The 27,274-nt window shown below is 51.6% G+C and overlaps 11 protein-coding genes across 11 annotated transcripts; 10 read left to right on the top strand and 1 right to left on the bottom strand.

The window, feature by feature from the left end:
* Positions 1–447: 447 nt before the first annotated feature.
* N7468_008210 (uncharacterized protein) lies at positions 448–2,341 on the top strand (the record flags this gene model as incomplete). Its single annotated transcript, XM_058477506.1, has 7 exons — positions 448–661; positions 717–775; positions 827–1,084; positions 1,145–1,271; positions 1,327–1,450; positions 1,517–1,968; positions 2,028–2,341. The coding sequence occupies 7 exons, from the start codon at positions 448–450 to the stop codon at positions 2,339–2,341; spliced, it is 1,548 nt and encodes a 515-aa protein (XP_058327851.1).
* Positions 2,342–3,875: 1,534 nt separating this feature from the next.
* On the top strand, positions 3,876–5,955 carry N7468_008209 (putative glucan 1,4-alpha-glucosidase; the record flags this gene model as incomplete). The annotated part of the gene is made up of 6 exons (XM_058477505.1): positions 3,876–4,104; positions 4,150–4,308; positions 4,340–4,434; positions 4,484–4,580; positions 4,634–5,271; positions 5,320–5,955. 6 exons carry the CDS (start codon positions 3,876–3,878, stop codon positions 5,953–5,955), a joined length of 1,854 nt encoding a protein of 617 aa, XP_058327850.1.
* A 926-nt stretch (positions 5,956–6,881) lies between these two features.
* N7468_008208 (uncharacterized protein) lies at positions 6,882–7,169 on the top strand (the record flags this gene model as incomplete). Its single annotated transcript, XM_058477504.1, has 1 exon — positions 6,882–7,169. The coding sequence occupies one exon, from the start codon at positions 6,882–6,884 to the stop codon at positions 7,167–7,169; it is 288 nt and encodes a 95-aa protein (XP_058327849.1).
* Positions 7,170–8,707: 1,538 nt separating this feature from the next.
* Positions 8,708–10,703, top strand: N7468_008207 (S53 family peptidase; the record flags this gene model as incomplete). The annotated part of the gene is made up of 5 exons (XM_058477503.1): positions 8,708–9,600; positions 9,664–9,805; positions 9,855–9,948; positions 10,001–10,298; positions 10,352–10,703. The coding sequence occupies 5 exons, from the start codon at positions 8,708–8,710 to the stop codon at positions 10,701–10,703; spliced, it is 1,779 nt and encodes a 592-aa protein (XP_058327848.1).
* Positions 10,704–10,925: 222 nt separating this feature from the next.
* On the bottom strand, positions 10,926–11,669 carry N7468_008206 (alpha/beta hydrolase; the record flags this gene model as incomplete). Its single annotated transcript, XM_058477502.1, has 1 exon — positions 10,926–11,669. The coding sequence occupies one exon, from the start codon at positions 11,667–11,669 to the stop codon at positions 10,926–10,928; it is 744 nt and encodes a 247-aa protein (XP_058327847.1).
* A 1,898-nt stretch (positions 11,670–13,567) lies between these two features.
* Positions 13,568–14,165, top strand: N7468_008205 (DUF3759 domain-containing protein; the record flags this gene model as incomplete). The annotated part of the gene is made up of 3 exons (XM_058477501.1): positions 13,568–13,583; positions 13,727–13,858; positions 13,924–14,165. 3 exons carry the CDS (start codon positions 13,568–13,570, stop codon positions 14,163–14,165), a joined length of 390 nt encoding a protein of 129 aa, XP_058327846.1.
* Positions 14,166–15,328: 1,163 nt separating this feature from the next.
* On the top strand, positions 15,329–18,663 carry N7468_008204 (SPX and EXS domain-containing protein; the record flags this gene model as incomplete). The annotated part of the gene is made up of 7 exons (XM_058477500.1): positions 15,329–15,342; positions 15,407–15,461; positions 15,525–17,030; positions 17,083–17,226; positions 17,288–17,461; positions 17,510–17,599; positions 17,650–18,663. The coding sequence occupies 7 exons, from the start codon at positions 15,329–15,331 to the stop codon at positions 18,661–18,663; spliced, it is 2,997 nt and encodes a 998-aa protein (XP_058327845.1).
* A 1,319-nt stretch (positions 18,664–19,982) lies between these two features.
* Positions 19,983–20,925, top strand: N7468_008203 (Bax inhibitor-1 family protein; the record flags this gene model as incomplete). The annotated part of the gene is made up of 3 exons (XM_058477499.1): positions 19,983–20,126; positions 20,181–20,251; positions 20,331–20,925. 3 exons carry the CDS (start codon positions 19,983–19,985, stop codon positions 20,923–20,925), a joined length of 810 nt encoding a protein of 269 aa, XP_058327844.1.
* Positions 20,926–21,572: 647 nt separating this feature from the next.
* Positions 21,573–23,543, top strand: N7468_008202 (uncharacterized protein; the record flags this gene model as incomplete). The annotated part of the gene is made up of 1 exon (XM_058477498.1): positions 21,573–23,543. One exon carries the CDS (start codon positions 21,573–21,575, stop codon positions 23,541–23,543), a length of 1,971 nt encoding a protein of 656 aa, XP_058327843.1.
* Positions 23,544–23,747: 204 nt separating this feature from the next.
* Positions 23,748–24,215, top strand: N7468_008201 (uncharacterized protein; the record flags this gene model as incomplete). The annotated part of the gene is made up of 3 exons (XM_058477497.1): positions 23,748–23,844; positions 23,925–24,004; positions 24,054–24,215. The coding sequence occupies 3 exons, from the start codon at positions 23,748–23,750 to the stop codon at positions 24,213–24,215; spliced, it is 339 nt and encodes a 112-aa protein (XP_058327842.1).
* Positions 24,216–24,298: 83 nt separating this feature from the next.
* N7468_008200 (uncharacterized protein) lies at positions 24,299–26,632 on the top strand (the record flags this gene model as incomplete). The annotated part of the gene is made up of 7 exons (XM_058477496.1): positions 24,299–24,510; positions 24,868–24,936; positions 24,992–25,074; positions 25,147–25,501; positions 25,564–25,792; positions 25,846–25,957; positions 26,043–26,632. The coding sequence occupies 7 exons, from the start codon at positions 24,299–24,301 to the stop codon at positions 26,630–26,632; spliced, it is 1,650 nt and encodes a 549-aa protein (XP_058327841.1).
* Between the last annotated feature and the right edge of the window lie 642 nt (positions 26,633–27,274).

Here is a 27,274-nt window from a genome sequence, read left to right as displayed (position 1 = left end):
AACAAGCTAGCAGGTCGGAGATTCATGCAAGCCGGGATCACCCCTGCAGTGATCCAACATAAGGTGGGTCCTGATGATCATGGCTGCTTATCCTGTATCTCCGTCCGGCAGCTGGGGGCTGAAAGAAGGTAAATGATCATCGAATAGGAACAAGCGGCCTCCAGGTCTCCCTGAATTTTCTCGAAGCCGGAGATGACGCAGCGCTCTGGCAGGTTCCAAGGTTTCTTTTGCCGGGATATCCAGGACGCTTAGGAACGTTGGAGCTAGTGGGAATATTCGTCCCAACAACAAGTCCTATTGGCTGATTTCTAGTAGATCTTGCTGCAGTGGCGAACCAATCAGGTACCAAAGGTCCATATCAACCACGATGGACGCCTTGAGCCTGACCCCCGATCCTTCCCAGTTTTTATCTTGTCCCAGTCTCCATAATCTCTCGGCTTTCGAATCATGACCATCGTCGATCGTGCGCCCGGAAATAGTCATTCCACGATTGGCGTATGCTTGCTTTTTCCCCCCCTCGACCCACCCGCCGAATGCTCCGTAGTCACCAGCTTTCTCAGCACGCCGGCTCCAGAGCACAGAGCCAATAGATCGGACCCGGCTCCTTCTGCCCCCGCAATCTACGAAGACATCTGCAAGAACTATAACCTGATCACCCGAGGTATGCGCCCTCGGTGCAAACTTACGGGCTAACCCGGCCATCCGCATCGAAATAGAGTTCATTCTGGAGAAAGTGAAGTTGGGATCGCAACGCAAAATTGAGGATGACCCCGTTGTGGCCCGTGGCAAAGTGGCTCTCAGGATTCGTATTTAGACCATGCCGTAGCCCCCAGTCCCTCCTGAAGAGTTCTCACGATCCAGCTCTCGAAAGGTCTTTTCTATGCTATCAGTGGATGCAACCATGACTGTCGATATTTCAAATTCAAAGCAGTTCGCCTCCTTGGTGGGGCAGGTGCAGAAGATTGCCGACAATACGAGGGATAACTTGAGTGAGGCTGATCGTGTAGCGGCGCTCGCTGCTGCGCATCGGCTGACACAGTCTCTGGAGAAGCCCCGGGATGCTGTGATCAAGATGGCTTTCTCGGTAAGATATCCGATGCCTATCGTGTGTCCAAGATGAAGTGGGTTAATAATCTTGCCTCAGTCGGTCCAGGTCACCTGTGTTCGGATCGCGATGGATATGGACGTATTCACCACTCTCTCCAAGGAAAGCGGCCCGCTCACATTGGAAGAGCTAGCGGCGGTCAAAGGGGCCGATATGGAGTTAATGGGTATGTCAACAAACTTTCAAGTTAAAAGCTCTTTTGCTAACGTGGGTGCGTCCAGAACGGATCTTGCGTCTTCTCACGGCAATCGGCTACGTTGACGAAGTCGGTGTGAGGACTTACGCTGCCACCGCCATGACCCACCAGCTCACCGACAAAGGCAGCATTGGGGCGATGAAGTGGATGTAAGTCATCCTTTAGCCAGCCTTCGGATTCCTCACATGGATCGCTGACAATAGTTGTCCTCTCAGCTTTGATGGCGGTGCCGTAAGCCTAGCAAAGATGCCCGAATACCTCCGCCAAACAAATTTCCGCAACCCAACAACCGACCTTAGAAAGGGCGTGTTGCAATACGGTGAACAGATGGAGATGCCCGTTTGGGAATGGATTGCCAGCCGACCCGATCTGAATGAGAGTTTCAACTCATTTATGGAGGGAGACCGTGGCGATCGACCCGATTGGGTTGACTGGTTCCCCGTGCAAGAACGGGTCATCGAGGGGTTCCAGGGTGGCGAGAACGATGTTCTTTTCGTTGATGTTGCTGGCGGTCGTGGCCACGACCTGAAATCCTTCCAGGCTAAATACCCCAATGCACCGGGGCGACTCGTCCTTGAAGATCAGCCTCATGTATTAGAGGAGGCCCAGGTAAGTGCGAAGATAGAGAAGGTGCCGATTGATCTGTTCAAAGAGCAGCCTATCCAAGGTAGGTTCTATGAAAAAAAAAGGGGAATGATCCGTCGGAGAGCCAAGCTAACTTCTCAGGCGCACGCGCATACTATATGAAATACGTGCTGCATGATTGGTCTGATACACATTCCCGGGCTATACTGGAGCAGATTCGAAATGCTATGAAGAAGGGATACTCGAAGCTGATACTCGAAGAGTTCATTATGCCGGATAAGAATGCAGGATTTCTATCGGCACTTTGGGACCTGCAGATGCTTGTTTTCTGTAACAGCATGGAGCGTAACATCGAGCAGTGGAATAGACTACTGTCCTCCACGGGGTTCAAATTGGTGAAGATTTGGTCTCCTCCCGGTGATGGAAGCAGTATCATCGAAGCTGAAAGGGTGTAGCCATGCTTTTAGCCATGATTGAGCGTGTTTGCTGCAATCCTGCGTTGCTAATCTATGACCATGATGATTTGACGAGCATTTCCTACTGGTACTATTTGTCTTCCGCTGAATATCAATGATGTTTTATTAGCTCTTACGTCCTACTAGCGCTGAAGTCGCATGCTAGTCCTTACTTTATCGTCTTCCCGAGATTGGATAGTACTATTAGCAGTCACTATGGCTATAACTGAAGTCATAGACATCTCTTATGCCGGAAAACTCATTTGAATTCCGACACTAGTCTACGTCGATGCTGTTCAATATCGCAACGCTCTTTCGCAGTGAATGCCTACCACACTCGCTCGGAGCGCTCGCACAGGCAGAACGTCGCAGCGGCCCTGACCCACAATCAGAGAAAATAAGAGAAGCAGAAGCTCGAGATATTCGCCTAACAAGCCTTTCAGAGCTTACGGACAGAGAAGGAACGGCTTAGATGCCGCAAGCGAGACCTCACCAGTAAATTGATGGAACCCGATCTTTTTACGAAAAGGCCGACACGACCCATCGACGAATGCAGCAGCACCAGGATTAAGATGTTAAATATTTTCCTGTGCCAGTCTAAACCTAATCCGCCCTTCTGAGAAACACTCTTGTCGGCGCGAAACCGCTTCAAATCACCGATAGAGGATCAATTCCCGGAAATTGGTAGCGAGTTGCCTGATCTCGACATCAAGATTCCAAGTCTGCCATTACTCCGGTCGGTTAATAGTCTTTATGTATGCAGGTAGACGCTAGTGCGCGCGGCCAGTCTTAATCAGTCGATCCGCCGAGGAGAGTGGATCGGAGGCCCTGCACTCCTCCGCGTTTCCAGGGCAGAAGGTGGAGAGTTGTGGCCCGGGAATGCATGTCATAGGCTCAGCACATGCAGAATGCTTCACAAGTTCTTCGGCGCAGATGAGACCGATGGCACCAGGGACGGAGTGAGATTGACTATTTGGTGTTGATTGGTGATAGTAAACAGGAGCTAACTAGACAGGGTACGGAGAATCTGCGGGGTGTAACGCCACGCTTGGCGGGGAGACCAGAGATGCAAGCTTCAGGGTAAACTTAAGATCATGGAAGCGAGTTTCGAAAGCCATGGCGAACTCCCATTGCCAGCTGACGGTGCAACTGCGGGCCAATCGATCAGATAGATATGAATTTGCCCAATTCAATAGTGATGACCCAGATGATGATCACCACTGCGCTCCGCCAATCCCTGCAGTCGAGAATGCAATGCTGCCTCGTGGCGGGGAACGTGCAGGACACGCAGCGGGGTAGAATGCCTGCAATTACATCTGCGCCCGGTGGCGCAAAAGCCAATTTAGCTGCGTCGAGCGTCCCTAGCTGCCGCCCGATCTCCGCTCGTCACAGTCTACTTCAACTATCCAGAGGCGTCGTCATGGTCCAGGGAGGAGGGGGACATTAAAACCGAAGCGAGACGGCACAAGGGAGACATAAAAAGCAAAGCAGTACCCATCACTGTCGAAGAATATCGAAATAAATTGTTTTCCTCATGCCTCCTCGTTTCTGGACTGCGCTGTGCGCCTTCTCACTCGGTCATGCTGTTCTCGCGGCACGACAGATCGCGCCCCGTGCGACAGCCAGCCTGGATGGCTGGCTAGCCAAGGAGACGACTGTAGCGAGAACGGGTATTCTTGATAATATCGGCTCTAATGGCGCGTATGCGAAGAGCGCCAAGTCCGGGATCGTGATTGCCAGTCCGAGTACGGACAATCCAGACTGTAAGTAAGAAGTCGAGCATTCTTGCAGAAGCCGCTGACCAGCAGACTACTACACGTGGACCCGTGATTCTGCGTTGGTTATGAAGACCCTCGTGGATCTTTTTAAGAACGGGGACTCCGACCTGCTCTCGATCATCGAAGAGTATATCAACGCCCAGGCACACATTCAAACGGTCTCCAACCCATCGGGAGATCTGTCCAGCGGTGGATTAGGGTGAGCCCAAGTTCAATGTAGACGAGACGGCGTTCACTGGCTCTTGGGGTCGTCCCCAGCGCGACGGCCCTGCTTTGCGTGCTAGTGCTATGATTGCATTTGGACAGTGGTTGATTGTGAGTATACTGGATGAGTACAGTGGCTTACCTACTGACTCGTGGGAAGGAGAACGGCTACACCACCACGGCAACAGATATTGTCTGGCCCATTGTGCGCAACGATCTGTCCTACGTCGCACAGCACTGGAACAGCTCTGGCTATGGTAATATCACATGGTCCCCTCGTTTTAGCTATGCGGCATACTGATTAGTATAGACCTCTGGGAAGAAGTCAACGGTGAATCCTTTTTCACAACAGCCGTCCAGCACCGTGCTCTGGTTGAAGGTAGCAAATTTGCCAGCCAGGTCGGATCGTCCTGCTCGTATTGCGATTCCCAGGCCCCTCAAGTCCTCTGTTTTCTGCAATCCTACTGGACAGGCTCCTACACCTTAGCCAACTTCGGTAGCAGTCGTAGCGGCAAGGACGCCAATACCCTACTCGGCAGTATTCACACCTTTGACCCAGAGGCAGGCTGCGATGACTCCACGTTCCAGCCATGCTCATCTCGTGCTCTGGCCAACCACAAGGTCGTGACTGACTCGTTCCGCGGGATCTACACTGTCAACTCGGGAAAAACTGCTGGCCAAGCTGTTGCCGTCGGTCGGTATCCTGAGGACTCCTACTATAATGGCAATCCCTGGTATCTCTGCACGATGGCAGCTGCTGAGCTACTCTATGACGCACTGTACCAATGGAACAAGGCTGGGTCATTGACAATCAGCGCCACCTCGCTCGGTTTCTTCACTGATTTGTACAGTTCTGCGACCCCTGGAACCTATTCTTCTTCGAGTGCGACGTATTCTTCCATCGTCAGTGCTGTGAAGACGTATGCAGATGGATATATGAGCATTACGGTAAGTAAACGCCTGTTTGGATATAACATCCAGCTCTAATAGGTCCAGGAACAATACGCGTATTCTAACGGTTCTTTATCCGAACAATTCGACAAATCTAATGGCATCCCCACGTCTGCGCGCGACCTAACTTGGTCCTACGCTGCCCTCCTTACAGCGAACATGCGTCGGAATTCCGTTGTTCCTCCCGCGTGGGGCGAGGCCTCTGCCAGTAGTGTCCCAGCTACTTGTGTCGCTACCTCTGCGTCTGGGACATATAGTACAGCAACGAATACAAAATGGCCGAGCGCACTGACAAGTGGGACTGGCGGAACCACCACCACCACAACTACGAGTAAGTCGACTACAACAAGCACCACCTGCACGACCCCAACCTCTGTGGCGGTAACCTTCGACCTTCTTGCGACAACAACCTACGGCGAGAACGTCAGATTGACGGGTTCAATTCCGGCGCTTGGTAACTGGGACCCGAGCAGTGCGGTTGCACTGAGCGCTTCTAAGTATACTTCGTCGACCCCCCTTTGGTATGCTATTGTAAACCTTCCTGCAGGTCAGGTCTTCCAGTATAAGTATATCCGGGTAGAGAGTGATGGTTCTATTGAGTGGGAGAGCGATCCTAATCTGGCGTATACTGTTCCTGCTGCTTGCACGACTGCGGTTACCCTTAGTGATACTTGGCGTTGATCTACACTGAGGACCGCTGTGTGGCTCTCGTTTGATCGATACTGAAATGCGAGAACTCGAGATGATGCATGTCTGTTGAAAGAGCACCAATTTGAATGCATAAATTTAAGGACTGAGCAATCTCCATCAATTCATGCTAAGCACTTTCAAGTGCATTATACGGGCAAGCAAGGGGCGCGTCAAAAGGCTGTGTGATAAATGCTTAGCCATGCGGCTCTGAGCATAGTCCAAGCAGGCCGAGGCACAACCACTTCTTGATCTATCGACTCGTCTGAATGGTTTCGACTGATATATGGGCCCTGACAGTTGGAAGTCAGAGTCAATCTTGAATGGGACACCTTCTGCATCCAGTTGGAAGGTGAATGGATTTTTGAAAAGACGGGGTCAAGAGTGATGCAAGCCAACTGCGTGTCGTGGAAAAATGAAGTATTTTATTACCCGTGGACAGTGACATGGGGATCACATGGTTCTTCACCAACCCACCTGTTTTCAACGGCACCTCAAAGGTATTTGCACCAATTTAGTCCGCCTACCTATATTGCCCAACTATCTATGAAGCCAGCAGTCGTGCTATAGACGCCAAGTTCCATCATAATGTAAAGCCGCAGAAATGGTCGCCTAATCGTACATGTGGAATGTGCCATGACATCATCGCCAGGCGCAGCGGCGTGGCTGTACTATACTCCATTTCCCCGCAAGAAAACTAATTATTTAACAGCCCGTCACCCCGGGACCTGAATCCGTCGATGGGAAATATGATGATCCTATATTATTCCAACATTTATTCTGATTCTTCGGAATATCCAACTCACGCGGCAAACACCGCTCTGATCAAGCCAGAAAGGTTAGCAGTGGGAGGCACTTGTCTTGGCCAAACCGACAAGATCCATCATTCCCTCTTCTATAAACAAACTCCATAACCGATAATGTCCCATAAAAGCCCCTCTGGCTCGCCAGAGCAATCCAAAGACAACTCAAACGCCCCCGCTGATCCTGCGATGAAATGGGGTATCTCTGCTGAGCCACACGACCCCAACCGGAAGCCAGGACCTGATCATCCTGTCCACCAGATCCCTCTAGAAAAACAAGAAAAGATGCGCAAGAAAGGGATCAACCCGGTATTGAAGGCGGAGATGGATCAGGCTTCGAAGGGCGAAGGAGGATTCTGGCGTAAAGTTGCGCAGACCTCCATGGGCGGCGGATGGATTAAATGATCTCTTCAACATTGGGAATGAGCGAGTTCGTCCCTTCAAACCTCATTTAGGGAATGGAACTTTATGATTGTTGCAGTGCAGTTGAACTATAATAGTGTCCTCTCGAACAACTCAGAGTGCGGCAATCAGTTAGAATGCCTGGGGGGCATGAAACATATCTGTTTGATCCCAGTAGTCCCTTTCATCCTACCCCCTGTTCCTCCTTTCCGGCTGATTGTGGTAGTGTGAAGACGAGCAATGTCTAGACTGGATATACGACGGATCTCCTAGCGAAGCCCGGTATATTTAAAAGCATGCGCTAGTCTTGTTTTCCGGGCCACTATTGTGGAGGCCTTTGTTGAACACTATCTTCTCGCCTGGTAAATGGGTACCACCCTAATCTGGCAGTTCCCCTACAAATCCAGACCACAATCCATTTATCTTCGGTAATGAGTCCTTACGCAATGTATGATAATCCTTAAACACCTTCAAGCAGGTAGGAATGGTGTGGATAGCATTATGCCCGAGGAAAAGTTCTCTGATCAATTCATCGTCGCCATACTAAGTTGTAATTAACCGCATATACTATGGGTTTCCTGCTACACAGCTGGCTCAGCTGCACACGCTTAGTTCCAGGGTTGCCGAATATGTATGTCATAATACAATATATTGGATCCAACTTCGTAGCCTCTGAAACGTGAAAAAGGCATATATCACATGGTTACCAAAAAAAAAAAAACCTATTGAGATTGGGGCAGCTCTGTTCGTCATGGTCAGTGCATTGGATTGAAGACAGGGTGGCCCGCTCTCCCCACACAAGGCGACCCCTCTGAAAAAACGTGCTTTACTCCGATTCGCGGCATTTAAGCAAAGCAATCTCTTCATGGCTCTGGGGGAAATTACAATCTCGTTGTCTCCATTGGCCCCAACACAGAATCGCCGAGGAGACGCGTTCAATCGACGGAAGCTTAGAACGGATAAGCTTTGCAGCCCAATCGCCAACAGCCCGGCGGACTCCGGGGGGGGCCACCCAAGCCACATTCTTCAAGAATATCCTGTGTACCCGCTCAAGCTCAGATGCGATGCTGAGTATTGTTGAAGCTCGGATGGCCTCGACCAAATTCTATACTAGAAACTTCCCAGAAAAAGGTCCGCATCACAATTGGCTTCAATGTCTATCGGCCTGGACCGAGAGACTTTACCCCTGATGAACGCAATCTCGCCCCACACGCGTACGTCAATCACGTACGGAGTAGCTGATAACGATCTCCCCACAGGATGTAACCTGCGCCCTGTCCGTGGTCTCTGACTCGAGGAAAAGAGGATCCGCCACTGTATGTATCTCGCGATAGGAGACTAGCGTGCCTCGCTGGACAGTCTGAGCGGGACCTAATTAAAAGTTTACCCGTAGTTCACGACGGATCTCCGGAGGCGAAGATGCATTGCAAGGGGCACGAGGGAAATAAGTAGTCCTGCCGATCCCTGCCTCTTGCCTTTTTGTTATTCTTCCCCCGTGTTTTCCCACTCAAGGAGCTCTGGCAAGGTTCCTGTAGGCCATCATGCACGCGACTGTATACACTGGGCTCCTTTGCGCCTTAGCTGCCCCGGCACTGGGTGCGGTCTGGGAGAGTCTGCCTGCGGGCGTCCCTGCGACCTGGTCTCATGTCAACACTCCGTCGGGCGACTCGTCCATTGGGCTTTCCATTGCCTTGAGCCGGAAGAACCTCGACCAATTGGAGACCGTCTTGCGTGAGGTGTCGACTCCTGGCCATCCCAAGTACGGTCAATGGCTTGATAAGGATGATGTGGATTCTCAATTCCCCGTTGTCGACGACGCTCCCGTTGTGAGTTGGTTGAAGGAGGCTGGAATCACGAGCTTCGCCCGCGATGGTGCCCTGCTGAACTTCACCGGCAGCGTGGAGAAGGTCAACAAACTGCTGGACACCCAGTTCGCCTACTACCAGAACGGCGACTCCGTGAAGCTGCGCACTACCCAGTACTCCATTCCGGATGATCTGGCTGATCACATTGACCTGATCTCCCCCACCGTCTACTTCGGCAAGTCCCGTGGTGCTGTGCCCAAGGTCGCTAAGACCAAGCAGATTCGCAGGGCTTCCAACACCGGCGTCTCGCCTGCGTGTGCCTCGGCCATCACTCCCCAGTGTGTGAAGGAGATGTACAACGTGGGCAACTACACCCCCAAGGTGGAGGCCGGCAGCCGTATTGCTTTTGGCAGTTTCCTGAACCAGTCTGCTTCGCAGTCTGACCTCAAGGAGTTTGCTGCTTTGTTCAACATCCCCGAGCAAAGCTTTACAGTTGAGACTCTGTTTGGAGGCGTGGACAACCAGAACGCTCCTGAGTCAGATCTTACGGAGGCCGACCTGGACGTGCAGCTCATTCTCGGAGTTTCGCACCCGCTTCCTATCCACGAATTCGTCGTTGGTGGTGTTGCGTATGTGATCAAATTTTGAAGACCCCAGAAAAAAAAAATTCCCCTATCGCTAACTATGAACAGTCCCTTTATCCCCAATGCCGATGAGCCCACACAAGCAGATGATGAGAATGAGCCTTATCTTCCTTACTACTCTTACTTGCTCTCCAAGACGAACGCCGAGATCCCCCAGGTCATCTCCAACTCTTACGGTGATGACGAGCAGGTAGGACTATTTTACGACCCCGTTTAGGAACCCACGCTGATCATCCCAGACCGTTCCCATCAAGTACGCTAAGCTTGTTTGTAACTTGATTGGTCTGAACACTGTCCGTGGGCGTACTATCATCCACTCTTCTGGTGACGAGGGTATGCTTTTCATCCACCCTCGCCAAATTCCCAGTCTAACAATCCATTGTAGGCGTCGGATCAGCCTGTCAGTCTCGCGATGGCAAGACCCCTCAGTTCAACCCCATCTTCCCAGCCACTTGCCCCTACGTCACTGCCGTTGGTGGTACCTCCGCTGTCAGCCCTGAAGTTGCGTGGAATGCCTCGTCTGGTGGTTTCTCTAGTATCTTCCCTCGTGCCTGGTTCCAGGAGGGTGCTATCCCCGCCTACCTCGCTGGTATCAGCACCGAGACCAAGGAATACTACGGGAAGTATACCGATTTCGGTGGCCGTGGATTCCCTGATGTCTCCGCCCACAGCTTGTACCCCGCGTAAGTTTGCTATCCCCTATTGATCAAATACTGTATAATAACAACTCCCCCAGCTACGAGGTTATCTACGTCGGCAAGAAGGCTGGGTCCGGTGGTACTTCCGCCGCTGCGCCTACTGTTGCCGGTATCATTGGTCTTCTGAATGATGCTCGTCTGCGCGCTGGCAAGCCTGTCTTGGGCTACCTCAACCCTTTCCTGTACTCTCTTGGCTACAAGGCTCTGAACGACATTGTCGAGGGCGGCTCCTACGGCTGCGGCGGCATTGACCCTCAGAGCGACCAGGAGGTTCCTGGTGCCCTGGTCATCCCGGGAGCACACTGGAACGCGACTGTGGGCTGGGACCCCGTCACTGGCCTTGGTACACCCAACTTCCAGAAGCTGAAGGAGCTCGTCCTTTCTCTGTAAACAGCATCAGAGAGCGTTCGCCACGTGCGGACGAGACAGCTGTATAAATATGCATGTCTGTAATATAGCATAGAGATACTACGCATCGAGCCACCCTTTGAGGGCATTGACTTCCCAGGTTCCCTACCTAACTAGTATCGGCGTACATCAACCCCGGGTATCATAAATTCGTATACTCTTATCTTACATGCGACCCTCGATCCATCCATTTCCAGCACACCCTCATGAAAGCTCAATACTCCCCTCCGGCACACCCTGCCTACTCCTCAACCGCCTCGCAAAGAATTGCATCAGCGGCACAACCTCCTCCCGACACGAAGGCATCGTATCCCCCTTCCGGGCATACCGACTAACCTCCACAAACTCGAAAACCCCCTTTGTCCTCTTCACCGCCGAATCAGAAACAACCACCGAGTCCCGCCCCGCAAGAAGCAGAACAGGCGCCCTACTCTTCGCCCCTGCTGCGCTCCCCGACAGCGGGAACGCTGCCCCGATAGACACCACCCCCGCCAACGCCTCGGCCTCGCTTCCTCCTCCGAACTCCCGCCCGATCATCAACCCCGCCATCCCGCCCTGGCCAAACCCCAGGACGAGGATCTCGCGTGCCCGGTACCCGCATTTCGTCATCAGGACGTCGCGGATCACCTCGCGCAGGAGCCGCGTGCTCTTGTTAAAGCCCGCGTCCATGTCCAGGCCGCCTGTCGAGGAGTCGAAGCTCACGTCGTCGCCCCAGTGGAAGCCCCCCAGGTCGAAGGGGACCGGGGCGGGGCCTTGGATCGTGACGACGGTTGTCTCGGGGAGGTTCAGCGCGCGGCCGAAGGCTGAGAAGCCGGTGGCGCTGTCGCCGAGGCCATGCAGGAGGAGGAGGATGTTTGGGGCGGGGCCGCTGCGGGCTTGTGGGGGGGTGGTGATGATTGCGGTGACGGTCGACGGGAAGTCGGCTTGGGTGGGGGTTTTGGTCGGCATTCTGCCTCAGAAAAGTGCCTGTAGCGGTACGAGTGGGATTGTTCAGGTAATGAGCGTCGAAGCTGGTAGAAGAAACAAGCTATTGGGAGTCGGGAATTGGGCTTCTCGGCGTGGCTGCAGAGCTCGGAGCTTTGGAAAGCTAAACGCGGCTCCAATTGGATTCTGGAAGGGTGTGGCTGGACGAGTGGCTGAGCTGTACTCCGTATTGCGTTTTCCTTTATACGCCTGTGGCTGACTGAGACCTTAGCAGTCCCCGGTGGTCTGATTCCGATCAATCGGGGAATTGTGCGGGGCTGTATTGGTTGCAAGCGTTTACAGCGGTATCGTCGTTGCCTGGCGGTCCCCGCCGCCAAGACTTCTCGGAGTGGACGGCCGTCTGACGACCTGAAGAGCAATTGTTTGGTCTCATGTCATGGGGAGTCGAATGGACCTTGATGAAATCATGCAGGGCATCTTTTCTTGGTGATCGACTACTTGCTCTTTTCAGGTGGTTTATGTGACCTTCGACCCTGTAACTTATTACCAAGGAGTGAATAGCACCGCTGACGGCCATGTCTTCGGATATAGAACGGGGACATGGATCGAATGTACTAACAATTATTATCTACAGTTGATTATTCTTCGTACAGCATCCAATTACTACTACAATAAGCAGTTTAATTATGCTAGCGCAAAGGGGGTCAAGTTACAAAACACAGTCACCTAGGGAACTACTTCCAGAGTCACTGGGGGGCACTTGAGAGCACCGGCAAGAGCGGATGCTGGTCTGCGCCACATGGGGCGGTGCAAGCACGTAACGGAACCATGGACGAGTCTCCAAAACAAACAGAAAATAGAAACAGGGGTTCCGCTATGCCCGGCCTATGAAGAATCGATGTCACAATCTAGGCTCCAGAGCTGTTTTTCAGATGTGTAACCGAGCACCCCAGTACGGAAATACGTAGCATGTATAGCAACTGGGCCTTGTGGCGCTGCCAAGTCCTCACCTTGTAAGGCGAAGGGTCAAGCCTCGGACAAGAGGCTTGGCCGGAGAAGCACGAGTCGGTCCTGTGGTACTGGTATTCCGATTTCGTAAAGTTCCAAGCCGACAGCCACTCACAAAGTGCCCAAGTAGGGCTGAATGGACCCCATGCCCCTCCTGATCAGCGTTTCAGCGTTTGGTCCAGTGGACACGTACTCGTACCTCCCCTTCACTTTTGGTTATGGGATCTTGGCGATATCGCACGAAACTACCTGCATGTTTGAACGTATTGTTCGCCATTTGTCCTGTTTATGCGTATATGATGCTATTTTAAGAGGCCAATGTCGCCTGCTGTCGACTATTGGGTAGATTGCAGTACGTGACATGGGACTTTGAGTGACCGCTGCATGGGAGATCGTGATAGGCAGTCCATGTCTTGGCATGGACTATTCAATTGAAACTCCGATAGGACCGCGGCCACGGACGCTTGTCTGAAATCTCACTGGATCGAGATAGCCCCCCCATTACCCCTCCAAAATCCCGGGGCTTCCTAGTGCGTGGACGGAACATGGCCATGGAGGCTGTAAATCCACAGGACAACGGGGCGGAGGGAAAGATAGTCCCAATGAGAAAACCGTATTTGAGAGGGGCCGCGGCTCCATCTCTCCCAATATAGTCCACATTTGAAGCCGCCTCAGCCACGATGTCGGAGTGGGGCAGCGCCAGCTGAGACCAAAGTGCAATGGAGTAGCGGCGCCTATGTGGTAAATCTCGCGACCCGAAACGCAAACTCGTAGGTTTCAGGAGGTTTCTGTCAGCTTGTGTCGTGGGGTATAAGAGCCCCTCACTTTCCCCCTGTTATTTCTTCTCTTCCATCCACACACACACACTCTCTATCAGTCTAGCAACTACCACATATCCATACAATCAATTCACAATGGCTTGGGGCTGGGGTAAGTCCTCTTTCCTTTCCTTTTACACGGGCTACAATAAGCCTGAGCACTTGTTCACCCCCGCATGTCATTTCACATGCCTATCACATTCCTGTCCTTCCGACAGCACCTCTGGGCATGAGCTTAAGCTAACATACAAACAGAAGAATCCGATGAGGCTCACCGTCAGGTGTACGGCCAGCAGGCGCACGAGGCTAAGTTCTCTCATGAGCTCATTGCCGGTGCCGCTTCCTTTGCTGGCATGAAGGCCTGGGAGGATCACCAGCGCAAAGAAGGTAAGTCAAATATCATGACGATTTCCTTATCAGAAACATTCTAATCATGCATCTGCTCTTGATAGGCAAGGTTGTCAAGCACGCCTTCGCTAAGGAGGCCCTCCTCGGCTTTGTCGGCGCCGAGATTGACAAACTCGCTGAGACCAAGGGCATGGACGAGGTCGACAAAATCCGCGCCCGCGAGCACGCGAAGAAGAACGCCGAGCACATGTACGATGAGCACTACGTCCGTGGCCACGGTGCTCAGGAGGAATGGAACCCCAACTATGCACCCCACGAGAGCTACGAGCGCCCCGGCCGCTGGTAAATGCGGACTGGTCGGGCCTGGATGAATACATGACCTTTCTATACGAGATATCCCGAGTCGTTTTGCAAGCGCATAGCTGTACATAACGACAAGCAATGACATACTGAGGATTGCTGAAATTCCCTTTCTTTTGTTTTTTTCCATCTTCCATGGCTGGCTCCACAGCAAAGCCCGCTCTTTTGGAGTCGGTGACTTCGCGCATTTCCTAGCTTCCCATTTCCAGGGTAGCTTCATAGCTGCATAGCTCTGATAGGCATTGGGACCTTGTCTCTTGCAAAAAGTTCTGCGTAGTCAAGTGGATAAGCGCAACCCTGCCTTGTACGCCAATGTACCAAGGAGATTATCTCCAACCCAATCCCCCCTAGCTCGTGCAAAATCAACGGGCTGAGAGCTTCTCCCCCATACCAGCCGTAGAAGTCCCCGAGCACATTCCGGGTCAAGCATTCCGCGCATAGCTGATCCTTTTCGTAATAGTAGACAGAGGAGAGCTTCTGAATGCCTCACCATGCGTAGTCCAGCACTGACGCGGCTAAGGAGGTTTAGCGGGGCAATTCCCAAGTCAATTGAGGTGCCCACGAGCTGCAGCGCACAAATTCATAGCTTAAGCTCCGGTAACCCACTGGAACGAGGGCTCCCGCCGCTCATGGAATTTGGTTGACGGTGGGCCAACTGCCAGGGAGAGCTAGAGAGGCCGCTGGCCAATCACGGTCGAGCTATTTCATGTATGCCTGAGGAACGTGGAATCTAACGGCTAATGATTTCATCGCGTCGCAGCACGTGCCCGTGTAGAGCTCCCTGATTGTCGCGATGTGCATGTTGTAGATCTAGAGAATGGAAAAGTAGACGAAGACAAATCAAGAGAGGTGAAATTCCATGCATGAAATGCTATGAATCCAGTTCCCGGATCTTCGCTGAGGGATTCAGGGGATCTGCTTGCTTTTTTCTTGGTGCCAATGCTTATCGGAGCTCATCTGTGCCCAATTGTTACCGCCATTACGCCACAGGCGCACGCTGGAATCTTTAACCTTTTTCTACTGGGTTGGTTCTTCGATTCCATCTCGGTCTCATCTACCCCTCTTCTCGGGTTCTTTTCACAGTATTTCCCTCCTAGATTGCGCACAATTCCAACCCCTGAGACATGCGATGAGGGACGTGTGCGGAGGATGAAGTTCGCAAAGTGAGTAACCTTCTCGGCGACCCCGACAGGGACATTCCAATGACTGACACGAATGGCCCGAAAGAGATTTGGAGCGTGATCTCGTTCCCGAATGGAGGGCCAAGTATCTCGACTACAAGGTAAATTGAATATCTCCCCGCAGCTCAGTGTTTCACAGATCTCGTCCGCTCACATGTTTCTAGGCCGGCAAGAAGAAGATCAAAGCAATCAAGCGAGCCATCCAAAAATCAAGCCGAAGCCCTCACGCTCCGTCTTTTCGACAGTCCACACCCCGTAGCGCGGCTCGGCCACCTTTCACTCCCTCCACATCGGGCCGACGATTCAATGAAGCGGATCAAGATGATTCGACGGTTTTGAACTCAGCCGACTATGGCTCGGACTCCCTCCGGAACCCAGCAACAAGCCCAAGGGCTGAGCGACAGCCACTACGGACGCCCGGATTGCGGCCCTCGGACACACTCGTCAGTTATGGTAGTATTATCGCGACGCCACCTATGCACGGTTCGGATAGGGCGTCCTTTGAGCTGCCGGATCCTGCGCTGGATCCCGAGGGAGGGTTAACGTCCCCGGGCAGAGAGACGAGCCCCCGCCGTAAGCGGGTTTCATTGCCTTCTCCTGCATTGGAACGGCGCGCTACCGTGGCAACTCCGTCGAATCAGAATGCAGGCGACAGCCCAGCAGATAGACCTAATTCTTCCCTGCCTCGCAAGCCATCCTTCAGTAGTCTGCAGAACCTGCCAGGTGCAGAACTGACGAAGTCTCACTCGAAGATCCTCAAAACTCTACGCTCACTGACTGACAGCGAGTCGGCGCCAAAAAGGACATCCGCCAACCCGGCCAATGAGGTGGATAAGCGCCAAGATGAGTTCTTCGAATTCATGGAATCGGAGCTGGAGAAGATCAACGACTTCTATCTGAAGAAGGAAAAGGAGGCGACGGAACGATTAAAGATCTTGCGCGACCAGCTGCACATCATGCGAGACCAGCGGGTTCTGGAGGTCATGGAACACGGGCGCACGGCGAAAAAAGATGCCGCTGAACTCGCGCACCAGAATTCTGGGCTGGGGAAGCTCAACGGATCTCGTCTCAAAAACACCATCACCGGGAAGTACCGTTTCGGTAAGAACACACGGGCTTTGACGGAGATGGCCACACCGAGGATGCCTGCACAAGATCAAGGTGTCAATGGGCGGCGTGATTTTTCTCGTCATGAGCAACCCCTTGCCAATGATGTGTCATATCGGACCGCCAAGCATAAACTAAAATATGCCTTGCAGGAGCTCCATCGAGGGATGGAACTGCTGAAGGACTACGCCGTGCTGAACCGCCAAGCCTTCCGCAAAATGAACAAAAAATATGACAAGGCTGTGAATGCTCGGCCGATGATGCGATTCATGGAAGAGAGAGTCGACAAAGCGGATTTTGTCAAAAGTGGCGAGATTGAAAAGTTGATGGTGGCTGTGGAGGATCTGTACACCCGGTACTTCGCGCGTAACAACCGGAAGATTGCCCTCTCCAAGCTTCGTCATTCGACAAAAACCTCGGGTGACTTCTCTGGGAATACTTTCCTGGCGGGGTTGTTCATGATGGCAGGTATACTCTTCGCTATCCAGGCGCTTGTGTATGCCAACCAGCATTTACATTCGGCGGAGGCGTGGAAAAAGACCCAAACAAGCTACCTCCTACAGGTGAGCTTCCTTGCAAGGGTTTTGTGGGACTGCTTTTGCTAACCTCCGACAGATCTACGGTGGCTATTTTCTAATCGTCTACCACGTCTTCCTATTCAGTTTGGATTCCATGATCTGGACGAAGTCAAAGATCAATTATGCATTTGTTTTTGAATATGATACCAGGCACGCTCTCGAGTGGCGCCAGTTGCTAGAGGTGTGTCTTTTTCACCTATTGAAGTGTTTCCCTAAACTTCAATTGTCTAATCAATCCATAGGTAACTTCATTCTTCATGTTTCTTCTCGGTCTCTTCATGTGGCTTAATTTCTCTTGGTTCAACGCCATGTATATATATTGGCCTGTGGTTCTCATGGGTGCCACACTCATAATTCTTTGCTTCCCATATCCGGTTCTGTACCACCGGACTCGAAAGTGGTTTGGCGTGTCGAATGTAAGTCATTTGTGTTCCTGGGTTGGAGCCCCTCTCTAACAAATATAGTGGCGTCTTTTACTTGCCGGCCTGTATCCGGTTGAATTCCGGGACTTCTTTCTGGGCGACATGTATTGTTCCCAAACATACGCTATGGGGGTGAGTTCTGCCCAACTTTCTTAGATTGACATTTGACTAACCTGTATCAGAACATTGCACTGTTCTTTTGCCTCTACGCCTCAATGTGGAACCAGCCGAGCCATTGTAACTCATCCCATTCTCGGCTTCTCGGGTTCTTCACCTGTTTCCCCTCGGTGCTCCGAGCCTTTCAATGTATTCGCCGTTATGTTGACACCCGGAACGCCTTCCCCCATCTGCTGAATTTGGGGAAGTACATATTTGGAGTCTTGTACTACGCCACGCTCAGCATGTACCGTATCGATCGACACCCCCGTTTCCAGGCAGTTTTCATCACATTCGCACTTCTGAACGCGGTATACACATCAGTCTGGGACCTGATAATGGACTGGAGTCTGGGCAACGCCTTCGCCGCACACCCTTTTCTTCGCGAAAACTTAGCCTTCCGGAGAGCCTGGGTCTACTACGTCGCCATGGTTATCAACGTCGTCATTCGATTCAACTGGATCTTCTACGCGATCTTCGTTCACGACATCCAACACTCCGCCATCCTTAGCTTCATTGTGGGCTTGACCGAAGTCTCTCGCCGCGGCATCTGGACCATCTTCCGTGTCGAAAACGAGCACTGCACAAACGTGACCCTGTTCCGTGCTTCACGGGACGTGCCCCTGCCCTACGACATCCGTCCCGCAACACCGGGCCTCGACGGGCCTGGCGAAGACGACGTGATGCTCCAGGAACAACAAACGCCGTTTATCGCACCGGACGATCCCGAGCAAGCCGCTCCATCCACGCCTAGTCTGCGGCACAGGAACCGACGGCCCTCTGCCAGTGTGGCTCGCGTCGGGGCGATCTTTGCGGAGGCCCACGCGCAGGACTTTGAGAGGCGGCGCTTGCCGAGATCGTATTCTCACAGGTCTGACCGATTGGACGAAGGACGTCGTGATAGCTCAGAGGATTCCTCGGACGAGGACGATGATGCTGTGGAGGTATCAACAGATGAGGATCTGGGGCTGACGGTTAATGGGGGCGAGGATGCACGGGCTGAAGCGGGACGCTCGCCGATGCAGCGGATTGTGGAATAAATAGACTTGCATTTACTTTGCTACTGGCAAACATAATAAAAGAGGATTATGCTTCACCTCTCATTTCTTCTGTTGCGCTTTCGAAGTGTATTTGCTGGCCACTGTGGAAATTTTCTCCTAATAAGAATGGGAGTATCAAACACGTAGAAATAAACGCAAAGAACACGCCAGTTTCCAACCAGAACCTTCTCCGAGTCTCCAAATATCCCCCCACAAAGAGAACGTATACAATCCAACTAATCTATTCTGCCTTGAGGGCTTTGTCTTGACGTTGAAGCTTCTATCCGACGTCTAATCGTAGCCTATCTGTAACTGAACATTGAATTGTGGTTTGCTATATTTGGATGGAGCGCTGATGGGGCTTTTGTACAATCACAGCTGTAGCCGTAGCTGGGTGAAGTAATGATGATCTATTGGATACTATTCTAACAATGGTAATGCACGGTAACGGCAGCCCTAGAGTGCGTGTTTCCCCTGCGTTATGCCCTTTACCGCCGTGCATTAGAAGGCTCGACTCGACTTAAAGGTCTCTGGTGGGTTGATACTACAAAATCCCTAGACGAGGTTATCCAATCCATCGTCGAAACCGATAAAAAGAACCTTAGCGTTGCTCGCGAATATCTTACCGCTGCCTCCTTGTGTTGCTGAAGTAGCTACGCACAGGGCTGCGATGCCCAGCATCCGTACCGAGGCAGCGCAAATCAGTTGGGCACTGCAGATTGAAGGTCTTTCATATAGGGCCATGTTATATCGACCCCCTTGGCTATTTTGACACGCCTTTAGCTATTTTGACCCCTCTTTAGCTATTAAGTGTATCAAAGACCCAAACACTGGAGAATGCGGTTGTGAGGACTCCGATGGGACGTTCATCAGTGGCTCTGACAACTGCACTTCGAGCCCTCCGTAGCTATTTCCTGCCCAGCTGTTATCTAGCACAGAAAGTGCCAAATCGAGGGCTTGGAAACTAGAAGAAACGGGTCGAATCGTGATTCATACTATATGTGCGATGTTCGGTTGTTGCATACAGACTTTAGAGACAGAATTATTTCCTGGGAAGATGAGATTTCGCTCTATTCTGAATTGATTTGTGTATTCTTGCAGTCGCTTTCCCTTCATACGAACGATAAGATCCCCTACATCTCCCCCGCGTTGTAAATCTCCAAATCCACTCTTATCGGCTCAACGGCCCAGATAAGACCACGTGACTATAGCGTCACCTGGCTAGCTGCGCCCCTCAAGGCATCCGCTTAGATCCTTCATCTTTCAAGTCACCTGTCGAACTGAGATTTAGAAGGGTGGTTGAGCGAGAGCTATACAAAATGGCAGCCAATACCCGATATGAGCCTGCTCCGCAACGGGACTCCTTCGAGGACCATCAATACACCCAAGCTCCCCCGTCTTACCAGGCTACTGCTGAATCTGCACCACGTACCGAGTACGACAACCTTCCCGATGACTTCAGGGTATGTTGCTCAGATTAGCCAACGAGAAGCGTGAGCTAACAACAGGTGATATAGTTTGGTGGTAAGGTCGCAGAAGCGACCATCGACATCCGCATGCAGTTCGTTCGCAAGGTTTATTCGATCCTGTAAGTCAACGACCTCCCAAGAAGCCCCCGGTCATGTTAGACTATAGAGAGAAAATAGCTAACAATCTACGTGTCGTAGGACTGCGCAAATCCTCCTGACGACTATCATGAGCTCTGTCTCCTTTTTCAGCACTTCCTACCGCGACTGGATCAAGGGTAACCCATGGCTGCTGATTCTCTCAGTCTTTGGCGCCCTGGGGTTCATGCTTGCGACTTTCTGGAAGCGCAAGTCCTACCCCGCCAACTTGCTTTTCCTTTCCGCCTTCACCCTTCTCGAAGCCTATTCGATCAGCGTGGTCACCTCGTTCTACGATAGCCGAGTCGTCGTGCAAGCGCTTGTCCTCACTTTGGGCATTTTCGTGGCGCTGACCCTGTTCGCGTGCCAGACAAAGTATGATTTTACCAACTGGATGCCGTACCTGGCAGGCGCGCTTTGGTTTATGATCCTGTTCGGCTTCGTGGCCATGTTTCTCCCCTTCAACAGCGGTCTGGAAATGGTCTATGGTGTTGTTGGCGCACTCGTTTTCTCGGGATACATTCTCGTGGACACTCAGATGGTCATGCGTCACTACCATGTCGAGGAGGAGATTGCTGCGTCCATTTCGCTTTACCTGGATGTGCTCAACCTGTTTTTGTCTATCCTGCGCATTCTGAACAACCAGAACAACAACTAAGCTTGGGCTCGCGGTGACACTGACTTGGATTGCCCTCCGAATATTGTCTTAATGCAGCATAGGTGGGCTCTGTCCAAGCTATGCAAGCTATGCGTTGCAGAACTTGCATGGGATTCATTCCTTTTTCTTTGATCCATGTGTAGCTCTTTCAAACTCGGGTTTGTTGTGATATTCTTTCTTCATGCAAAGCTTATTTGACCATTGCATGCTTCAAAGACTAAATATACAGTAAATTTAATATCTGTCCAACTGAAAAGCCTCGGGATCCAGATGCCCGGTGGTATGTGCCATGCAATAATGCGTCTGACATTGGTGATCAACCACGCCATTCCAACCTTTGCGGCTATGGAACCCGACATCAAAGGTTGTAGCGGTTAGCTTTGCTCCGACGAGCAGCTGCAGTTGAAATCCCTGGCATATCAAGGCTTGAGTATACTAGTAGTTTCAACGCTGTATCTGCTCTACCGCTTTAGGTAGGTGGAGCTATGGTCAGCAAAGCGGGGTGTCCCTAAAAAGCGATGGGTCCTTGTAAATCCAATAGGTAGCTATTTCTAAACAGGGTCCGTTGTGCTCTCCTCTTGTCTGAAGCCTCAGGGCTATCGACCCTATATCCTGCCTGCGGATATACGGACCTCTTTCCTCGCACAATGGGGCAGGAGTTCCCCAACAGCGACACCAAGGTGTTGCCCCTCGTCTTTTTGGCCGAGCTATCCGAGCCTGGGAGAACAACACTCGTGCGGATTTTACGAGAGATCCTGCGGAGGACTTACGATGGGCATCGGATGTCTACGTACGAGGACCTCCAGAAGTTTAAATATGAGTTTGAGATGTGGTCACCATCCCACCGTCTGCTCAATTCTATTACAAAAGAGAGCGATAAATGGTCGGTCCTTCATGCTCTGGCCGTCCTCGCATATCGATGTGGCCGACCAGATATCATTGTCATCGACAAATTAGCAGCTGAAAATACTCAGCTGAGTGTCTCTCATACCGACAAAGACCATGAAGATGAGGATTATCTATTCATTCCAATCCCAGTCATTGTCATTACGACTCGACAGCATCCAAGCTCTCCGCGTAGCCTATCTGTTTTTGCAAGACGCACCGTCTCGGATGAACACGGATCATTCCAATATAACATTCCAGTTTTGTCACATAATGATGATCCCTACGGCCGGGACTCAGTGCATCACTCTCCTTATGCCCTTTTGTGGGACCGCATCTATGGTTCCCCATACGGGCCTTTGTGGGAGCATAATTTTATAGAAGACATTCCGCGAGAGAAGGGTATGATGCTGCATGACATTGATCGGCCCCCTTTCGAGAATACCGAAGTTGTCCTCGGTTGGGAAAAATACCTGGCTGCCGTGAATGCCAGCCTCTGTGGCCGCCTTCCTCCGGAGCTAGTGCATATGGTCATTTCTGATATCAGAACTGCGCCTGGGCGAGCGCAGTTATGGAAACGCCGTCCCAGCCGAACCAATCTGATCATTCTGCTCTGCTATAGTGCCTCCGCGAAAGAGGTAGAGGAAACCCAGGCAGCCGTTTCTCGTGTCTTGCCAACCCTCTACCCAAATAGAGTAAATGAGAGTGTGGATTACGACATGGAACTACGCCTAATGTTTGATGAAGATGTTCCATTCAAGTTTACGGCGGAGGTGATTCCACTCGAGCAACATCGCTGTCGGTCGCGGCGAGATTTTGCGGCCTTCTGGGAGACGTGCAACGTTTGGGATCCTCAATTCGGTGTCGATCTGTCAAATACCCCCACGCTTCCCCTGTTGCTTTTGCCGCGACCCACTGAGGACATCGAGGGAGAATGCTTTAGTGCTATAACCCATTTTGGTTCCAGGGGCAATCTCGCTTTCGTCGCCGAGCTATCACTACATAGCATCTGCAGGTCCATGACAGATCTAGGCCGAGTTGTCGTCAGCAAGCCTGGCCGACGTCCGAGTAGTAGATACCCTCCTTTCATTGATCTGAAGGAAGGGGTACAGAAGCCGAGAGAGACAATCTGGTACCCCATCTTACAGATTAATCACTGTGAGCCAGGTGCTTTGGAAGTATTCTCCCTTGCGAATAAATTGACCGAGGAAGAGAAGCATTGGCTTAGGGACGAGATAGTGAGCACCTCACTAAGTTATCTCGAAGACGCTTATCTTGCTCGCTCAAATCCCGAGGGGGAGCGATTCTATGTCATTGCCGCCAGAAATATCGATTTCCTGTTCAAGCCGTGGGACGAGGTCAACGAAATTCGTGGTACAGGCACGATCATGGACATTTGGAACGTCGTTTTCAAGAGCGCAATGACGGACTACCCTCCGCCAGAAGCCCAAATCTGGATCGATCCACAATCTGCTCTCGATAGTACGGTAATTATGGTGAAGCCTGACTATTATGGTGGACCCGTGGAGCATGAATTACTCAACGACATACAGTGCCCTCGACTCAGAGGGTTTTCATACCTACGTCTGCCCGCGAAGATGATACGTTGTTGTTTTATGACTGAGCGTCGACCGAGTCTGGACTGGGGGCCTTTGAAAGACATGAAATTGGAGCTGAAAGCGTTTCGCAGACCTGGCTGGCCTGCAGAAGGTTTGCTCGTTGATGATCCATGAAAAGAATAGGTGGGCTCATTACCGGCGCATGTGTTGATCCCTCTGTTCAGCTCGCCAACTATAGAGACAGAATCTTATCTTTGACAAATGTTCTTGCCACAATGAAGAAAGATCAGACTTTGTGACCATGAATGCTTTTATTACCTGAACAATTAGCTCCCCAGATCGTAAAGAAGCCCCCTTGCGCCGCCAAAGCGGTAGGCAATGGCAGCCTTTCCTGTCTCATCAATAAGAAATTTCTTTGGCGATGGCGGAAGCCACCGCCTCTTAAAAGTGGTAGTCTGGACTTGTCTACGAACAGGTATGTATAAGAAAGCCGAATAGACCACCACTGGCTGCCTTCCTCTACACGCAAAAGGTGCAAGAATTCTTCACTAACAGGATATTACAAGACCGCATCGGAGCAACTTCTGGCGCCCTCCTGGGTCCCTGCCAAGCAAAGACTCGTCAGCTGGTGGTCGGTATGTGCTCCTCGATCTCAGCATTACACATCCAATCTGCACCACACAGCTTGCGATCGCCCAGCTTCGACAATTCCTGCGCAATGGAGGGCTGAAGCAGATTGTGCACATCACCAGTTTTGCGGTCCAGAATGAGGCTTTTGCGGCGACTATTCACGTTGCCATGACGCAGTCGATTAACGGGCTAGACCCACTCTCTCGCCAAGCTTGAGAGGCTCGGCATTCGTGTCGCAGTAGTTGTGCCAAGTGTCACCAAGCCCCCTTTATGGATCGATTACCCAGAAAAAACTAATAATGGGAACGGATGGGGCGGATGAATGGGTGACTCCGGAAGAAGTAACGACGGTCATACTAGCCTTGGTGCAGTCGGACCATGTGGGCGAGGCTATTGGAGATCAGTCTGGTCAAGAGCCCCAGTTGCTAGCAAGAGTGGTACGATTCTTGAGGTTTCGAAAGGCGGTTGGGATTGTCAAGCAGTTTCACAACGAGGGCAGGGGACAGCCTTAGTAGGCCGGCGTCCGATCTTGGCGCCGTTCAGCCTGAGAGTTTCGGATGAGGGACGATCGAAACTGTAATGGATTCGTTAGTCAGGGTCAGCAGCACAATATAGTGAAGACCATGCTAGTAGCAGCCTAGAATTCCAGAGTAGATTCCATGGCGTAGAAGGCTGAAAAGTGCGGAGAGGGCGACCAGTCAAAAGTGGATCAGACCAGGGGGCCGCCTGATAAGAGGCCACCCGCGCCGATTTCTCTTCCGTTCCGCATATCTCCACGCATAATCTAACGGCCTTGCGGTCGCGGTTGCTGTCGCACTGGCTGTGGCGCTGCTGGGCCTCTCTCGTCTAATTAATCGACTCCTAATAGCGACGATACAATGGAAGAAGAGGCACATGTCGGGGTGGGCGCCTCAGGGCCATCCCAGGGCCTCCGCCGGTGAGTTAGGCACGAAGCTCTCTGAGACCTATGCTGATAAGAACCTTCTATCCAGGCATTCCTCTCGAGGAAAGCGAATGGGTGGTTTTGCTGGGCAAGCCAGCTGGGCCAGCAGCGTGATCAACTTAGTCAATACCAGTATGTGGGCCAGGCGTTTTGAGCGCGCGCGACATGCAAGATAGCTAATGGGTTGTGTTCGTGTACCTGCAGTCATCGGAGCGGGCGTATTGGCCATGCCACTGGCTATCTCACACTTTGGGATCGTGTTAGGAGTCTTCGTCATCCTGTGGTCTGGCTGCACCGCCGGTTTCGGTCTATACCTCCAGTCGCGGTGTGCACAATATCTGGATCGAGGAAACGCTTCGTTCTTCGCTCTGTCGCAACTTACGTACCCGAATGCCGCCGTGGTATTTGACGCGGCGATTGCGATCAAGTGTTTTGGCGTTGGGGTCAGCTATTTGATTATCATCGGCGATCTCATGCCAGGCGTTGTCCAGGGCTTCGTGGGCGGCGACCCGGCCAACGACGTGCTCGTGGACCGTCATTTTTGGGTGACTGCTTTCATGTAAGTTGATCTGCAAATAGGTCCTTTGCTTTCTCTCTTGCTAATCAGAACGGCCTTGATAGGTTGATTGTGATCCCTCTTTCCTACCTACGCCGACTAGACTCTCTGAAGTACACTAGTGTTGCGGCGTTGTTTTCTATGGCATACCTCGTCATCCTGGTGGTTTATCACTTTGTTATAGGCGATACCACTCAAGACCGTGGGCCCATTCGGGTGGGCCATTGGGCCGGTCCCATTCCAACTTTGAGCAGCTTCCCGGTGATCGTTTTTGCATTCACCTGCCATCAAAATGTAAGTCTCAACGACGGATGTCAGAAGGCGCAACCTTTCTAATACTTTCATAGATGTTCTCGATCCTGAATGAAATTGCGAACAACAGCCACTTTCGCACGACGAGTGTTGTCCTCGCCAGTATCGGCAGTGCCGCTGCCACATATATTCTCGTTGCCATTACTGGTTATCTTTCTTTTGGCAATAGCGTGGGAGGAAATATTGTGGGGATGTACCCCCCCTGGGGTATCTGCCACAATTGGTCGCGCAGCAATTGTCATGCTGGTCGTCTTCTCATACCCGCTGCAATGCCACCCTTGCCGCGCATCGGTCGATGCTGTTCTCAAATGGCGCCCCATGTCTCAGAACGCAGGTCACGAAGGTTCTCCGAATCGGCATCCCTTGCTTGGACCGCGCGGAAACCGTACTCCAGAGCCCATGAGCGATCTTCGATTCTCAATTATCACCACTACGATTCTTATTCTGAGCTACATCGTTGCTATGACAGTTTCTTCGCTTGAAGCGGTTCTGGCCTATGTCGGCAGCACTGGGAGCACGAGCATCAGTTTCATTTTACCTGGCCTCTTCTACTACAAGATCTCATCACCCGATTCGCCCGCTCACCGTGGTCTGTTGAAAGAGGACGACGAAGTCAGTGACGTGTCGGATGATGACGATCATGCCGGTGACGGCGAGGGCTCTCTAGCTCGTTCCTTGTCAGAAAGTGGTCTTCTGCGACGCAGTGGCCGCCACTGGCACAAATCGTTACTCCGTCCACTCAGCTTGGCCTTGGCTTGTTATGGCGCTCTTGTCATGGTCGTCTGCTTGATTACAAACACCTTCTTTATCGCTTCGCATTGAGCAAATCTTGCTATGTTCTACGACCCGACAATTTACTAGAGGAACAGGGTGCCTCCATATCTATTGTCCAATCTTGCTTGTATGACAGTATGATCGACCTTTCTTTTGTCTACGGCCTACTAGACTTGTTTTTTTATGTCTTGTTTCCTTGCTTTTGTGCACCATCGATATTTGGGCCTTTCCGCGGCCTACATTCCAGGCGTTGGAGTTTTGATATTCATTGTTTTTTTTCTCCGCTATCATTTCATGGCTTTCGACTAGGCAGCATCTCCTCTTCCCCGTACAAATTTATTCAAAATTCGATTGCCTTTAATACCAGAGGCTTCTCAATAATTTTGTTTCATCTCAGAGCTATTGCCAACGAGCTGGTGACCCCAACATCATAGAAAGCGGCAGAGAACACCTGTGGGCAAGCATGCGTCTGAGCTCCGGCTTTCTGCAAAGTGGAGATCGATCCCTTGTGGCGGGAAGATCTTCGTGTTCGTGCCAGTAGGGCATTGCATTGTGTTCGGAAAGTATCAAGTCCCAACAGGGAATTTGGTCAATTCAATAATGGGATATGAATCGAGCTGCTAGACCATCTTTTCGGTGATGAAAGGCCAACTGATCGTGGCGGAATATCCTAGAGATATTTGGGAATCG

Source organism: Penicillium chermesinum (genome assembly GCF_028974085.1).
Source record: "Penicillium chermesinum strain IBT 19713 chromosome Unknown utg000006l:1.0-2335141.0:1.0-2336784.0, whole genome shotgun sequence".
In the NCBI taxonomy this organism is placed as follows: Eukaryota; Fungi; Ascomycota; class Eurotiomycetes; order Eurotiales; family Aspergillaceae; genus Penicillium; species Penicillium chermesinum.
This window is presented reverse-complemented; position numbering and strand designations above follow the sequence as displayed.